We start from the raw sequence: 16,338 nt of genomic DNA, 5'->3' as shown, positions 1-16,338 counted from the left end.
TTTCCATACTATCTTCAATTCATACACACACACACACACACACACACACACACACACACACACACACACTCACAGACCAAATACAATATACATTCACATATTTGTGGCTATATATATATATATATGTATGTATATATATATACACATTCTCTGTGTGTCTGCCTATATCTCTCTGAATTTTTCTTCTCCTCCCACCATCCCTCTCCCTTACTGAACAAAAGACCTTGCCCTCATTAACACCATATGCCAACATTAACTTTTCTTTTGAGTTTCTGTTCTCTAAAATTGGGAAAAGAAATGCCTCAGAAAACATTTCTCAAGCTACTAGCCAACAAAGACTTGCGTCAATCCTCTTATGAGGAAATTCCTGTAATAATCTACTGAACTTTGGATGATTTCCCGTTTTGCTCAAGGACCACCTTCCCTCACCCTGAAATCAACAAACTCCCAATGGAGATTTCTACTCTTCTAAAGGTCAGACAGACTCAGTTTTGCACCTCACTCCAACTACCCATTCAACCAATTTCCATTCAGGAAACCAAAAGGAGTCATATGTAACTCATACTGAGAATCAAGGAATAGAACCAAAGAATTCAATGGATAGGGAAGCTATTTTGATCCCTTCATTTCAACTCAACAACCACAAGATGTACCCAGTGATGCTATATAATTCTCTTTCTCTTTCCCCTCACTCACCCCTAGTACCCCCAAACCTGAAAGCTCTGATTTTGTAATCAGGGAGTAAAGAAAAGAAATATCATGGAAGCCATGAAAATGTCAGTACTTTTGTAAGTGAGGTCAAAAGTCCTGGAGCAGGAGAAAAGAAATAAAATGATGGGCATTATCCAGGGATAATGATTCACAGGCATGATGGAAGATGGGAGAGGAGAAAAGGAAGGGAGAGGACAAGGAAGGACAAGGATTAATAGCTAGTGAAACATGGAAAATGGCAAATCATGGCTCAAGCCTGGGAAATGGAGACAAAGTGGGCAAGATGAACTAAGAAAAAAGGGAGGGGAAGAGAACTAAAGGTCACAATTAGGGCAAACAATAAATTTAATATATGTGAGAAGGACAGAGAAATAGAACAAAAAGTTGGGGGTCAGACAGTGGAATTTCAGAACAGCAGATGGTAACAATGCCCTTTTCTTTCTCTCTTGCTGTTGCACAAAGGTACAAGAAGCAATGAGTGTATTTGTCTGTCTATCTGTCTTAGTTTTGACCTGGGGCTGGCCTTGTGGCTTTGACTCAAGACAGGCTCAATTAGGCCCAGGAGTCCTAATCTAATTCTGTTATATTTACCACTGTGTGTCTGTATTATTTAGGGCTATTGCTACAAAATGCCTCCACTATTTATAGAAGTTGTTTTCATGAATTTTCATATTTATACTGAGCTAGGAAATTTTCTCCAATTTCCATATGCTTTCAAGCCCTCATTAGAGGATAAGTAAGAAGATTGAACCTTCCTGGCATGAGCTTCTTTGCTCTCTTTTTATTCTTACCATCATCAACCTTTATTTCTTCATGTCTTTGTTCATAAAGAAGGATCCCTTCCAAAGCTGTTCCTTTTACCTGTATCTTTGATCTCATTTCCCCTTGCACCTCCAAGACCTTGATCCAGTGAATTCTGTCTCTCAAACACTTTAGTCTTACCACTGACTCTTTTCCAAATGCCTACAAATATATACAACGTTCTTCAATCCAGCAAAAGGACTTTCCTTCATCTTTCCTTCTCATCGTTACCATTCCTTCTCTCTGTTCCCTTTCACTACTAATTTTCTTTAAAAAAAATACTCACCCCCTATCTCACTGCCCACTTTCTCCTAGAACCAAACTTCCTTCCCCAACATTCTACTGAAGTTACTCTCTCCAATAATTCAAGAGGCAGGCTTAAGCTGGGCTTTAAGGATGTGTAGAATTTTAGTGTCCATTGATGGTAATGGGCAAGATACAAGGGCAATAAGCAAAGGAGCAGAGATGGAAAAAAATTACATGACACCACAAGATTTTGTATGAATAATTGGAGTCCTTTTCCCTAGGACTTGATTGCCTTTGGCTGATATAACTACTTAGGGTTCCACAATGACATATAATAGGTACTTGATGCTTTTTGATCAACTGAGTACAGAAATGAAGAGATGGGAGAAAGCCCTAGATCCTTGCACTGCAACCTGATGCTCTACCAGTAAAATAATTAATTAATTAACCACTTACAGGAGGTTGAGTGTATGTGATGGCTTCTTGTATTTCAGCAACATCTTCTGCTTCCTGAAGACCACTGGTCTCTCCAGATGCCTAGGCAAAATCAAATGAAACTCATATACCATATGGAAGAGAAATAATTAACATGAGATAATAATGACAACCATATCCACCATAAAATATTAAGCCTGATTAAAAAGCAATAGCCTGCTTGGCACTTGTTTTTTAATGGTAAATTTAAAAATGCTGGTTTGAGAGAATGTTTCACTTTTAAATCAATTGTTTTGTTTGTTGTTTTGGTATTGGGTGATACTCTGTAAATAAATAAGAGAAAAGGATTTAAAATGAAAGTATAAGAAGAATCAGTGCATTTCAGTTATGTTTTTATTAAGTCTCATTTACAAAGCATAAAGGATTAATTAGTTTAATTCTTGCATGAACACATATGCATTGTATCTATTGTTATTTACTTTCATTCTAAAATCTAGTTGCACTTTTTTATGACTCTGGGGAAAATTGATGGAAAATATATCATTGCTAACCATCAACTGGTAAAGAATCTAGGATCTTTTAAAAATGCAGAAGTCATATGGTTCAACCCCATCCAAAGTAAAAACACCCATTTCTTGGTCATGCAACTTCTGCTTGGAGACCTTTAGGGACACAGAACTCATTGCCCTCATAAGCAACTCATTCCAGTTTTAGACGACTCAAATTCTTAGTAATTTTTTTCTTGAATTGAGATGAAATCTCTCTGTGTAAATTTCAGCTTTTAGTTGTTGTTGTATCCAGTAGAGTCAGTTAGAATAAGCATAGTCCCTCTTTCCCCTGACAACTCTCAAACAATTTGAAAAATGCTGTTATTTACCTCTTAAGTATTCTCTTCTACAGGTTAAATATGTCAGGACCTTCTAACAAATCTTTGGAAGGTATATTTTCAAGATACCCTTGTCCTCTTCTGGACACATTCCTGGGTATCAACGTCTTTTCTAAATTATAGTTATTAGCAGCCTAAATGCTTGGCTCTCTCTGGCAACATTATGATCTTCTATTGATATGTAATTTCTTTGTACCTATTTGGAATCAGGGGAGGCATAATTTCTTATTATTTCATTTCAGCAGAACAGCACATCTTGGATAAGAGATAATAAAGACTCATGTAACTGGATTAAGGAGGCAGCTCTCTACTTTTAAGAAAGTAAACCCTCCTTGAATCAAACTGATCTGTCCCTTAAAAGGTAGTAACTCTCCCTATGAGCCCTCAAATTTGACATAGAATATGAAATGCTGTACCTTTTTGTCTCCAAAATTCAGGAGATACTGAGAAGCAAGCTATAAAGACTACAGTAAGAAGGCAAAGCTCTCAGATCTTTAGCCCTATCTCCCAAGAGGAAAGAGTAATGACATAATACAGTGGTTCCTTCTTTTTGACAAGACAGAACAGCATGTCTTTCCCTCTTCTCTATTAAATAAAGGTGCAAGAGGGGGTGGCTAGGTGGTGCAGTGGATAAAGCACCAGCCCTGGAGTCAGGAGTACCTGGGTTCAAATCCAGTCTCAGACACTTAATAATTACCTAGCCATGTGGCCTTGGGCAAGCCACTTAACCTCTGGTTGCCTTGAAAAAAACTAAAAAATAAAAAAAATAAAGGTGCAAGAGGCAATGGATGTTTCTGTCTTTTTTTTAGTTTTGACTTGGGATGACCCAAGGAAAGCTCAATTAGACCCAGGAGATATAATTTAATTCTATTTTATTTACAGTTGTATGTCTGTATCTTTAGGTTACTGCTACAAAATGCATCCTCTATTTATAGAAACTTGTTTTCATGTTTTAATTGAGATAGAAAAATTTCCCAATTTCCATATGCTTGGGAAGTTCCCTTTAGATATAACTTTTCCCCTCTTGAACAAAGATGTTTCTGTTTATTTGGTGGGGCTCAGTCAGCTTCATATTCCATCTTCCACTACTTAAGGATGCTAAGAGTTTCTGACTTGTAGAAGCTTCATTGTGCTGGAGAAATATATGTCAAAAATTCAGTAGAAAATACAGGCATAGAGTCCTCAAAGATGGTAGTATCCTGTCCAGGGCATCTAGAATTGGATCCACAAACCAACAAAATCCTTAAAGTTTTGAAAAAAAACACCCCAAGTAGAGCATGGACCAAACCATTTACAGATTTTTCAGAGGGTTTCAATTTTTTTAAAGTGGAAATTGATCTGCTAGAAAATCAACCTTTGTCTGTGGCAGTAGCTTAATTAAAGTTGAATTAGAAAATATGGGAGTACTCACATATGGGTCATCATCTTCACATTGGTCCTTGGAAGGGTGGGGATCTGACTGAACAGTTAATTGTTGTATTGAGCCCTAAATGAAAAGAGAATTCGTGAATGATATGATATAAAAGAATGTGTGAATGACATGATATAAAAGAACCTTGGGGCAGCTAGGTGGTGCAGTGTTTAGAGCACCAGCCCCAGAGTCAGGAGTACCTGAGTTCAAATTTGACCTCAGACACTTAATAATTACCTAGCTGTGTGGCCTTGGGCAAGTCACTTTACCCCATTTGCCTTGGGAAAAAAAAGAAAAAGAACCTTTAGGATAAATGCCTCATATAACAAACATATACAAGATTTGCATAAACTTTTACATGATTTACTTGGCTATAGAGGATATTTTTCTTGTTTTCTTTGTCACAAGGGAGAGTTTAATTTGGAGAGAGTGAGTGAGAAATAAATACAATGTTAAAAAATGACACCCATAACACATATTTGTAAAAATAAAATTACTTTCCAGAACACATGAAAGTATTCAAAGTATTTAAAAGTTTTTATGATGCTCAGTCTTACACTAATTAAATACCAAGGGACAATCAAGCAGGCTGCACAGTGCTCATTTCTTCCTTGATAGTATGATTAGAAATATGTATTTATGAGAACATTTTACTCCCTTTGTAATGATTTATTAGGATAATTTATGAATTCATTCAGTTTTTAAGTACCTTATCAGGGTTACAATACTTTGTAGCTGCTATAAAGGAATAACTTTGAAAATTTATAAATATATCCTAGACTAAAATCTTATTTTGTTTATTTATCATAGTACAGAGCTGACTTTGTATTTGCCATAGCTTTGTAAGTATTGGAGGAAACTACCAACCTAGAAAGGTTTTCATGTAATTTCTTTGAGATAAGCTGTTATCCAGATACTAAGCAGAAGTTTAACTTCTAGATGATACATATACACACATATAAATATACATATATACATATATGTAACACACTCATGAACACACACACAGACACACAGACACACACACACCCTTCAGTCTTAATATATTTTATTAAGACTGGAAGTACAGTAGTCACTCACAGTCCTGAATCCACTGCTGATCAGTATTGAAGCTTTAACCCATTCAATTTCTTTTCTTTTCTTTTTTTTAAACCCATTTAATTTCTAATCTGGCCCAATTTACACTTCCCTCTTGGGGTTGTCTCATGGTCTTCCATGAGCCCCCTTCTGAGAACTTGAGAACTTGAGAACTTTGAGCTACTGATTACCTTTAGCCCTACTATAGCTCAAAGTTCTCAAGTTCAAACTATTCACTAGCCTCAACCTCCCCAGTGCAGGGATTACAAGTGTACCCCAGGTCTGTTCATATACATACAAACAGGGGCAAGAGGTATGAATGCTTTATCTGTAGTCAGAGAGCCTGGATTTGAATCCTAGCTCCTCCTTTATTATCGTGATGAATTTGAGAAGTCACTTAATTTCTCTATTCCACAGGTTGTCTATCTATAAAAAAGAATGAATTAGACTATCATGCTCTTTAAGGTCCCTTCTAGTTCTAAATCAACAATCCTGTGATCCTAAAATGACATGATTGTAAACTGGGGAGGGAGAGGGTATAATTTAGTTTATGGTAGCAGTCTTATTCACAATGAGAATGACTGAAAGAAGGATCTAAACAACAAACTCTCGTTTCGTTTAGGGGATTCCTATTTGCTTCCTTTCCCAACCAATTACAAGAATGGACTTCTTCATCATGACTATAAGGAATCTCATCAACCTGCAAGATGGAATCAGTCTTAATTCTCACACCTCATTTTCACACCCTTTGCTCTACTGATTGGAAAATGAAGTCAGGAGCTCTTCCCCAAATTTACATTTAAGAAGGGCTCCCAGATCAGCCTTCTCTTTATTTCCCAACTGGCTTCACCTCTTTGGGATTTTCCATTATATTATTATGCTTGGCTCTCCCCTCTCCTTTCAACTTTCTTTTCTTTCTTGTCTTTCCCTGTTCCATTGTTAACTCCTAGAGAACAGGAACAGCTTACTTTCTTTGTATTTGTGTATACACACACACACACACACACACACACACACACACACACACACACACAGTAGTGCTTTTTTCCTCTTAAAGCATTTCCTGGAATACTAATATCATTTTTAAAAAATGAAAACTTCAGAAAAAAGGCTTTTGCTCATTGGAGAAATGAATTATAAGGCAGAAATTATAAGACAAATTTTATAACAAGGTCTTGGAAAGGAAAGTATATGTCTCATTGTCAAGTTGTATATTATTTCTTGCTGCAAGCTGGATTTTATCTTCAAGTGAGGCTTATAACAAATTCACTGATGTGTGACAAAATTTGATAAGATTGAGATAACTACATACTAAATAATTTTAGGTATATATACCTCATATGTATATATCTACATATATGTATATTTTATGTATAAATGTGTATACTTTATGAACATTTTATATATATATTAGCTCATTTGAACACAGTATCTCATTGAATGTTGAATTCTATTACTATTATCTCCATTTCACAGATGAGGAAAGAAAAGCATAGAGATATGAAATGACTTGTCCAGGATCATACTACTAGTAAATATCTGAGGCTGGATTTGAACTTAGGTCTTCCAGATGCTATGGTCAATACTCACTCTATCTACCATAGTATATGCCTTCTTATGTAATTCTCTGCTGCCTATGTTTCCAGTGCTTATGGCCCTGCTCACTCTGTGTCTTCTCTTGCATCTCTACCTACCTTACTTTTTTTTGCTGGTCAGATTAAAGTCAGATTAAAATACCTTTCAATTTTTAATCATTTTTTGCATGTCTCAGTTTAACATTGTCTTTAGCCTTATTATCTAATGATGCCCTGCCACTCTTTTGAATTCATATTTCCTTAGTTGCTTCTCATTCCATCTTTTGTAGATCTGCTTTCTAAAAGTAAACTCCCTATTCAGTAAAAGTCACTCCTTTAGATCCTTCCAGCTTTCCCCCCTCATTGAAACTATGATTACACTGCCAAAATTGCCATTTTTAGATTCTCAACTCTCTTGAGACCTTCATACACTTGAATCTCCAGACTTATGACCTCAGATCTGTTCATCTTTCTTTTACAATCTTTAAATATCTATTTGATCCATCCTCTGAACTCTCTTCATGTTCTCCCAAGCTTTCTTTAGTTTTGAAGGCCAAGTCTAGGCAGTAGGAGAGGAAGACTTTCCGTTCTTGACTCCTGCTTATACACCCACCTCCAGGCTTAGTTTGGTTTTTCAATGACAGCACTTCTGTCAAGCTGACTCATAGAGTACTTGTTCTCTGGGATGCTGACCCTCTTTTTCTGAGAAAAGAAGGATCTGATCTCAGCTTAGGAAGAAGAACATCTCAGTTTGGTTGCTCACTACCTTGTACAGTAAACTCTGATGCTGTCTGAGTCTCAGTTTTCCCATATATAAAAAAGGCAAGTTCAATTGGGTAACCTATAAAATCTTCTTATCCAGTTCTTTCTCCCATGAAAGTAAGAGAGAAAATTAGAAGCCTCCTCTTTTTTGCTTCTTTCCATTTGTGGCTTCTCTCTTTAAAGATTGCCTAATGAATATCCAAAATCCTTGCCTACCAGTGGATCCTTATGAAGATCAAATGAGAAAGAATTCTTAATTTCCTATAGAATAACACCTATGCCATAGTATTACAGGGTCACAGATTTAGAACCAGATGGTTTGGGGTCATTTCACAAATGAGGAAACTGAAGCTAAGGAAGTAAGTAACTTATCCAAAGTCACCTAGATAATAAGTGATTGAGTTAGGATTTGAACCCAGATTTCATGAGGCTAAATCTAGTACTCTTTCCACTGAACCACATACTGATTATATTGTTATTATTCTTGTGATTTCTCTGTGAATTGAATTGGGTTGTCCAGTTCCTGATCATGTGCAGTTCAGGAGACTCTATTTGGGGATGATCTTCACAGTAGTGTGAGAGATGCTTTGAAACTCCTTTGCAGGGGTGGCTAGGTGGTGTAGTGGATAAAGCATGGGCCTTGGAGTCAGGAGTACCTGGGTTCAAATCTGGTCTCAGACACTTAACAATTACCTAGCTGTGTGGCCTTGGGCAAGCCACCTAACCCCATTTGCCTTGCAAAAACCTAAAAAAAAAAAGAATTAAAAAAACAAAAGAAACTCCTTTGGTAACGTGTTAACTGGTACTTTATTCCAAAGATACATTTGTGTAAAATAATTTTTTTTATGATATGGCAGAAGAGATACCATAGTATCAAAGACCAAAGCTGGAGGAAACATCAGAGACTCTAGTTCAATAATCTTAGTCAATCAATAATCTACAAATATTTACTGAATATAGTGCATAGTTGCCACTATTCTTGACTGGGGGGAAAAGGAGAACAAAAGGGAAATAGTTTCTGCCTTCAAATTGTTTACAGTTATATTTGGGGAGACCAAATATGTAACTTGGGCTTGGCTCTTCTCTGACCTATATATGTCCAGATGAGTTCAGATTATATATTATATATACATAGTTTTTATATGTAATTAATATATTATTATATTAATATTGAGTTATTAATAACATATCGATAAATATAAGCATATAGTTATACATAATATGTATATACACATCACATGACAAATAAATGCAAGGACATTTTGAGAAATAATGTTTGGTTTTTTTTAAGGTTTTTTTTTTTTTGCAAGGCAAATGGGGTTAAGTGGCTTGCCTAAGGCCACACAGCTAGGTAATTGTTATTAAGTGTCAGAGGTTGGATTTGAACCCAGGTACTCCTGACTCCAGGGCTGGTGCTTTATCCACTGAGCCACCTAGCCACCCCCTTTTTGAGAAATAATTAATCAGCAATTAAGAGGATCAAGAAAGACTGCAGTTGGGGGTGGTGCTTGAGCTGTAATCTGTTGGAAATGCAGGATTTCAAGGGGAGGCATATTCCAGTTTTGAAGAACAGCCATAACAGGTGTGGTTACAGGAGAAGAAGGGTCACACCTGCAGAACAGTGTATAGTCACAGGACAGAGGGGAGTAATAGGTAAGAAGAGTAAAAGTTAGGGAAAGGCTAGGTTGTAAAGAGATTTAAATGCCAAAGCAAGAAATTTTTATTTGGTCACAGAAGACATAAGGGGCCTCAGTGGAGTTTGCTGAGCAGGAAAGTGTCATGGTCAATTGTTGACTGTTTAGTCATTTTGCAGTCCAGTCTGATTCTTAGTGACCCTGTATGGGGTTTTCTTGGCAAGGATACTAGAGTGGTTTGTCATTTCCTTTTCTAGCTCATTTTGCAGATGAGAAAGCTTAGGTAAACTGGGTTAATTGACTTGTCCAGGATCATATAGCCAGTAAATATCTGAGGACATATTTGAATTCAAACCTAGCACTCTCTCCATGGTGTTACTAAGGTACTGGCAGCTATGTGAAGGATTAAAATGAGAAGAGGCTGGAAGTAAGGAGTCTACTTAGGAGGCTATTGTAATAATTCATGTGAAATTGGTGACAGGGACCTATACTAAGGTTGTGTGAATGGCAGGCAGGACACATATTTGAGAGATGATGGTGACATGAATAACAAGACTGTATGAATAGGGTGAATGAATATGAGGAGTTGAGGATGAAACTGATGTTTGTACCTGAGTCCCAGGAAGGATGGCAGTGACCTTTAAAAATAATAGGGAAATTTTGAAAGAGAAGTAAGCAGACAGGGTAGATATACCAAGTCTTATTTTGAATATGTTGAGTTTCAGATGCCTAAGGAACATCTAATTTGAGATATACCATAGGTAGCTCGAATTGTGGAACTGAAGCTCAAAAGAAAGAGATTAGATCTGAAGATATGTACAAATATGCATTGAAACATGCAGATATGTATAGGTATGTGTGTATGTATGTATATATATGCTTAGTTTCAAGAATATGTATAATAATAACAATGTGTATGTTCTTACACACACATATACACAGCTAGAGAGATGGATAGACAGACAGACAGATAGATAGATAGATAGATAGATAGATAGATAGATAGATAGATAGATAGTTAGATTCAGCTGGGAGATGAACCCTTTGAGACCAATAAAGTGAGAAAAGAGAAAAAAAGGAGAAAAATACCCAGGGTAGAACCTTGGGGGACATCCACATTTAGTGGATGAGACAATGATAAATCAGAAAAAGAAGACTGGGAAACAGCAATGATACAAGAAGGAGGGGTATGAGGAGAGAGAAATGTGATGAAAAACCAGAGAGGAAAGAATACACAAAAGAAGAATGTCATCAGTGATGTCAAATGTTGCAGAGAGATCAATAAGGATGAAGACTTAAAAGGTGCTGTTAAATTTGACAATTTTTTCTGTCTTTGGTGAGAGCAGGTGACAAAACTGAGACTCAAGGAGATTAAATGAACAAATAAGATTGTGGATGTGAGCTGTAAGGGACCTCAAAGTGCAACCCCTTATTTTACCAATGGTCTAACTGAGGAACAATGCAGTATTCTTCACTATCATTATTTGGGGAATTGCCATAGAAATGGTGGTATACTAATGTAATAGAATATTATTATGTTAAAAGAAGCAGTCAATGTAAAGAATTTAGAAGAGAAAAATCTCAGAATAGTAAAGTCCAAAAGAAAGGTCAAAAAAGAAAGAATTGAGCCCTAATACATCAGGAAAATTTCTAAGAAGTATAGAAAAGAACTACAAACATACACACCAAAACCCCCCCTAGAATTCCAACATGGGGAAACTTAAAATTCAATTCATGCAGGAATAACAACATTAAACCTCAAAGCTATATCAATAAAGGACAAAAAACATTTCTTCAAGCGTTTAGAAAGATTTTATATAAAAAATTCAACAATAATTCACCAGATTTTCATGCAAAACAAAAAAAATAGCAAGAATCTTGGAATCTAATATATAGAAATAAAGCCTTTCATCTTAGGACTGGTTTCTCAGAAAATCTATTCATTCTGTTTAAGAGTGAACAATAGATATTTGGAAGCCAAGAGGACTTCAAAAATATTTCACCAAGAATCTTCATTTCAAAATGGATTCTGGAAACTAGCTAGAAGAGTTATTTCAAAGAGTCATGTAAACAAGTGATCCTTCAAGAGAAGAAACTCGTGTAAAAGATACATGATCTGTTACCTGATTTGTCCTGGATCTTACACTCCACTAGCTATTAAGTTTTAGGGAAGTTTCCAGTGTGATAACACAACAGTAGCATAGTATTGGTTAAATTACTGAATAATATACTTAGACTTAAGAAAGAGGAGTTAAACTATGAGTGAGAGTGACTTAAAGTCAGATAGACAATAAAGAGTAGAGTTTAGGTTTAAATTTATGTTGTTTGATTGCAAAACTCATTTGAACCTATTCACAATCTATGTCATAGATTTAGAAATGGAAGAACGTACATTTTATCTACTCTAATTACTTAATTTTGCAAATGAAAAAACTGAGATCTAGAAAGTTTAATACAATTTCCTTCTCCCATCTTAAAGATGAGGAAAATGGGGAATGAAGTGACTTGCCCAAGGTCATACAAACTGTACTTGTACCCAGGTATATCAACTCTCAGTTTTTTTTCTTTTGCCATTTTTTGACTCTTTATTTTCATAAATCCTTGAAAGATGGAATCTTCCTGATACCCCAGGGAACTTCCTGTGATTCTTCTGTTTCATATAAATGCATTTACTAAAGTTCATTTATCTTCCATATTAGGAGACAGCTAATCCAATATAACTCAAGGAAACAAGTTATGACCCTTTTATTAATTAATTTTGCTTATATACTTATGATACTTACAGTGAATCTTTCCAGACCTGTGGCTCCTGCATTTCCTACAAATATACCTGAACTGGACTCAAATCTCAAAGCTTGGGATGACCTCAGAAACTGAACCCGGTTATGTTCTTCACAATCTATAAGAAGAATTACGTTGCTTCCTTCAATGATAACTGTAAACCGGTTCCATTTATTAGTCATTACTGGAACTTGAAATGAGGCAGCCTCTTGGGAAACATGGGAGCCAGGTTCAGTATAATATAGTATTATCTTCTGGGTACCATCTTGAACTTGAGAGAGCCTCAGTCCCAGATAAATGATTTTTTGAAATGCATCTGTTATTGCAAATAATACTCCTCCATGATTGCTATCAGGCTTTACAGTAACACTAATTGCAAAATCCCTGTAGAACACCTCAGGAATTAAAGTTCTTGTTGGTCGACCAATGTTAGCACCTGGTGCAAAACTATAAGCTGGAAAACCCCCATATCCAGTGATAAAAGAGACAGATGTAGGCAGTGGGACTCCAATTAGCTCTGTGAGATCGATGTGGCCCTTTGATCCTTGTTCTGTAACATGAAAGAGAAAGAAAGGAAATTTAATACAAATGTATTTTACTATAAAGGAAAAGAATTCTAGAGATAGCCTGGAATAGTGGATAGATTGCTGAGCTTACAATCAGGAGGAACTAAGTTCAAATCCTGGTGCTGATACTTTGTGTATCAGGATTTTCTACTACAACATAGATGGGCTACAGCTATGCTAGTGAAGGAAGTTCCCCATTTTGATAAAATTACCAATCATTTCTGTCATTCAAAAACTATTCATTAAATATCTATTACATAATGGACCCTAGAATTGTTAAAAGACAGTCTGAGGTCACGTCATGAGGGGGCTTTCAAAACTAAATGTAATATATAATTTGTTCTAGAAGTAATACAGATTCATTACAATGTATAAACTAAAGGGCTGATACGGTTGAATCTGTGATTAAGAAGATCACTTTGAGGGCAGCTAGGTGGCGCAGTGGATAGAGCATTGGCCCTGGAGTCAGGAGGACCTGAGTTCAAATTCTGCCTCAGACACTTAATAATTACCTAGCTGTGTAACCTCGGGCAAGCCACTTAACCCCATTGCCTTGCAAAAACAAAGAAACAAAGACAAACAAAAATATCTTATTTGGCAGTGATAGGTGGAGCATGGACTAGATAATGTGTGGTGAGTTGAGGCAGGGATTCTAATTAGAATGTTATTGAGGGGCGGCTAGGTGGCGTAGTGGATAGAGCTGGCCTTGCAGTCAGGAGCACCTGAGTTCAAATCCGGCTTCAGACACTTAATAATTACCTAGCCGTGTGGCCTTGGGCAAGCCACTTAACCCCATTGCCTTGCAAAAAACTAAAAAAAAGAATGTTGTTGAAACCTCAGACAAGAATGGATGAGGGTCTGAACTAGGGAGATAGTGAAGAGAGATAGAGAGATAGAGAGGGAGAAATGTTGTGAAGGTAGAAATGAAATGATTTGGTAATTTACTGAACATGTAAGGCAAAGGAGAAAAGGAGGTTGAGAATAATATTGAAATTATACAATTAGTAGACTGAGAGAATGATGGGGGTCTTGAAAGAAAAAAGGAAATTGAAACATAGTGAGATTAGAGAGATACAAATTCTGTTTTGGGTATTTTGTGTTTGCAACATTCCCAGAATATCCAGCAATTAGTGAAGTCAGAACTGAAGTTCAGGAGAGAGATGAAAGCTGGGTCTATAGATTCATAAGCTATCTATATAAAAATGATAATTAAACTCTGGGAAACTAATGAAATCAACAAGAGGAAGAATATAGAGAGAAGAGGGAAAAAAGCTAGTCCAGGACAGAGCCTCGGCTAGCTCTCTCTTTATTATGCTAGATTACATATGGTTTACACTACCAGATGAGAAAGGGTACCCTGAACCAGGAATGGTCTTTCTAAGTAAGAGGTCCTTACTATTCTTTGACTTCCTAAAATCCTGTCACCTCCATTTTCATCCCTCTTTGGTAATTCATTCTCATATTTTATGTGCATGGGTTTTAATGACTAATATGTCGCAATGAAAAGAACAACAGTTTTAGAGTTTGAGGTCCTAGGTCTGGGTTTGAAACTTGGCTATGCTTGGCTTACTACATTGTGACCTTGGGATGTAATCTCTCTGGATTTCACTTCTTTCACCTGTAAAATAAGGGTATTAAGCAGACAATATTTCTTGTTTCTTCCAGTTATAAACCCAGTATATATTCATAATGGTAGCCATCAGCTAAAATCAAGGCTGAATTACTAAACCAATCAGTTACTCTTATAGCTTGCTCACTGATTGTATTTATGGACAAACAAGAAACCACAAGAAATAGGTTAAAATCTGATAATCATACTAAGACACAAATGTATATATTATACAAATGTATGTTATTTGTGAAAAACATTTTCTATATAGTTCTTCAAAAAGAGTGGCATGTGGATGGAGGACTGACTTCAGGGTCAGAAAGAAACACAGGCTCTAGGGATGCTTCAGACACTTACCAGACTGTTTGATCATGGGCAAGTCTCTGAGCCTTTTGCTGTCCCCAGGCAAGTGCCAATATGCATCAATGAAGGGAGTTTCCATGTCAGGAGTTCCCTACATCATTCCCTTAATGAAATCAGTGGTCTGATCCAATAACAGTAGTAAAAAAAGAAATCACATTGTAGTTTCCAGGAAACTAAGGATTGTAAAGTATGCCTAAATAAGAACAGAGTTCACCTAGTTTAAAGTGATCCTAGCTGGAGAAAAGTCCATCATGGCAGATTACACACAGGACAACCCTGAATGGAATAAATAATTCTTCCATAGTGGATGAGGATTCTACTCCAGACATCTTTATCACAGGAATAATAGGAGAGAAAGGGAGACTTTCCATGGAGTCTGGTCTGGACAGAGAGATAAGTGTCATTAGAATATGAGTGATAGATAATACTGAAGGGTCATGGGTCTATGGGCCATGCTGGAGAGGAACAGAAGAGTGATTGGAAGATCTGGGAAAGAAGTCATGGTAAAAGGGGAGAAAGTTTCAGAGTTTAGGGGTTGCCATCAGTAGAAGAATGAAGGCTAAATTGAAGCAGTTAGTATTCAGAGTGCCTCCAAATTCAGGATATGTGACTAAATATACAAGCCCAGAAAAGGGGGCAATGAGAGCAAATAAATGCAAACTAAGTCCTGATTCTCAGAAAATATATTAACTAGTAGAAACTTATTAGTGAAAAGGCTTTGTCATCCTAGCAAACATACTCAGAAACACACACACAGATGTACGCCCAGGTTCTAATTCCAGTTCTTCACTTACTCATCTTTGTGATGTTAAACAATTAGCCTGAAATCAGAAAGATATACAAAGAACTTTGCCTATGTGAGAGTTAGCACACATGCTTAATAAGATTTAGAAGGATGTATCATTGAAAATGATTATATCTCTTCAAAATATTTCCTGGTATCATGCAGGTTCCAGGTCAATGGTAGATTGATGATAATTCTTTTGCAATAGGACTTTTGATTTTAAAATGTTTTTCTTCCATAATTAAACAATGAAATAATACATCACCTCATCAAGGTTTAGGATGAGACCTTGGGTTCTCAAAATCTATTTCAATGAAATATAGCCTCTAGTCAGTTCTTTCAAGCCTACAATGCTTCAAGTAGAGTCCAAGCATTGGACTCAAATCCATTCAAGAGTCAACCTACCCAAGGTGGAAGAGAATCTTCTCTACTCAGTAGGCAACTGGGTGATGACTTCTTTTACCATGACAACCCCTGATACCTATCACTCTTTCCAAATGCTTGTGTGTTTCCCCTTCATGGAAAGTATGTGGAGATGGTCAATTAGTAAGAAATATATGGCTTCATTTCTGGTGGCCTAAATTTGTTCTAAGATATAGTTCCTTATAAATCTCACACAAATATCCCATTTTATGCAGCAATGATGATTCCCTGACTTTTTCCCCTTGAAGTACTCCCCAGAAATCAGTTCCCAAATT

The 16,338-nt window shown here is 36.4% G+C and overlaps 1 protein-coding gene across 2 annotated transcripts in view; it reads right to left on the bottom strand.

Annotated features, from left to right (window-relative positions):
* COL15A1 (collagen type XV alpha 1 chain) overlaps positions 1 to 16,338 on the bottom strand; it is a 274,055-nt gene that overhangs the window by 124,659 nt on the left and 133,058 nt on the right. The window contains exons 1-3 of one of the 2 annotated variants that reach the window (XM_074196724.1): positions 12,321 to 12,594; positions 4,491 to 4,565; positions 2,215 to 2,295 (exon numbers count right to left, since the gene is read on the bottom strand). The exons of the other annotated variant lie outside the window; for it this stretch is intronic. Of the exons in view, the coding sequence (XP_074052825.1) occupies positions 2,215 to 2,295; positions 4,491 to 4,565; positions 12,321 to 12,500 (336 nt within the window). The 5' untranslated portion in view covers positions 12,501 to 12,594. Of the gene's footprint in view, positions 1 to 2,214; positions 2,296 to 4,490; positions 4,566 to 12,320; positions 12,595 to 16,338 lie in introns of those variants that run through there. 2 annotated transcript variants of the gene reach the window in all.

This window comes from Macrotis lagotis, chromosome 8 (assembly GCF_037893015.1).
Source record: "Macrotis lagotis isolate mMagLag1 chromosome 8, bilby.v1.9.chrom.fasta, whole genome shotgun sequence".
In the NCBI taxonomy this organism is placed as follows: Eukaryota; Metazoa; Chordata; class Mammalia; order Peramelemorphia; family Peramelidae; genus Macrotis; species Macrotis lagotis.
This window is presented reverse-complemented; position numbering and strand designations above follow the sequence as displayed.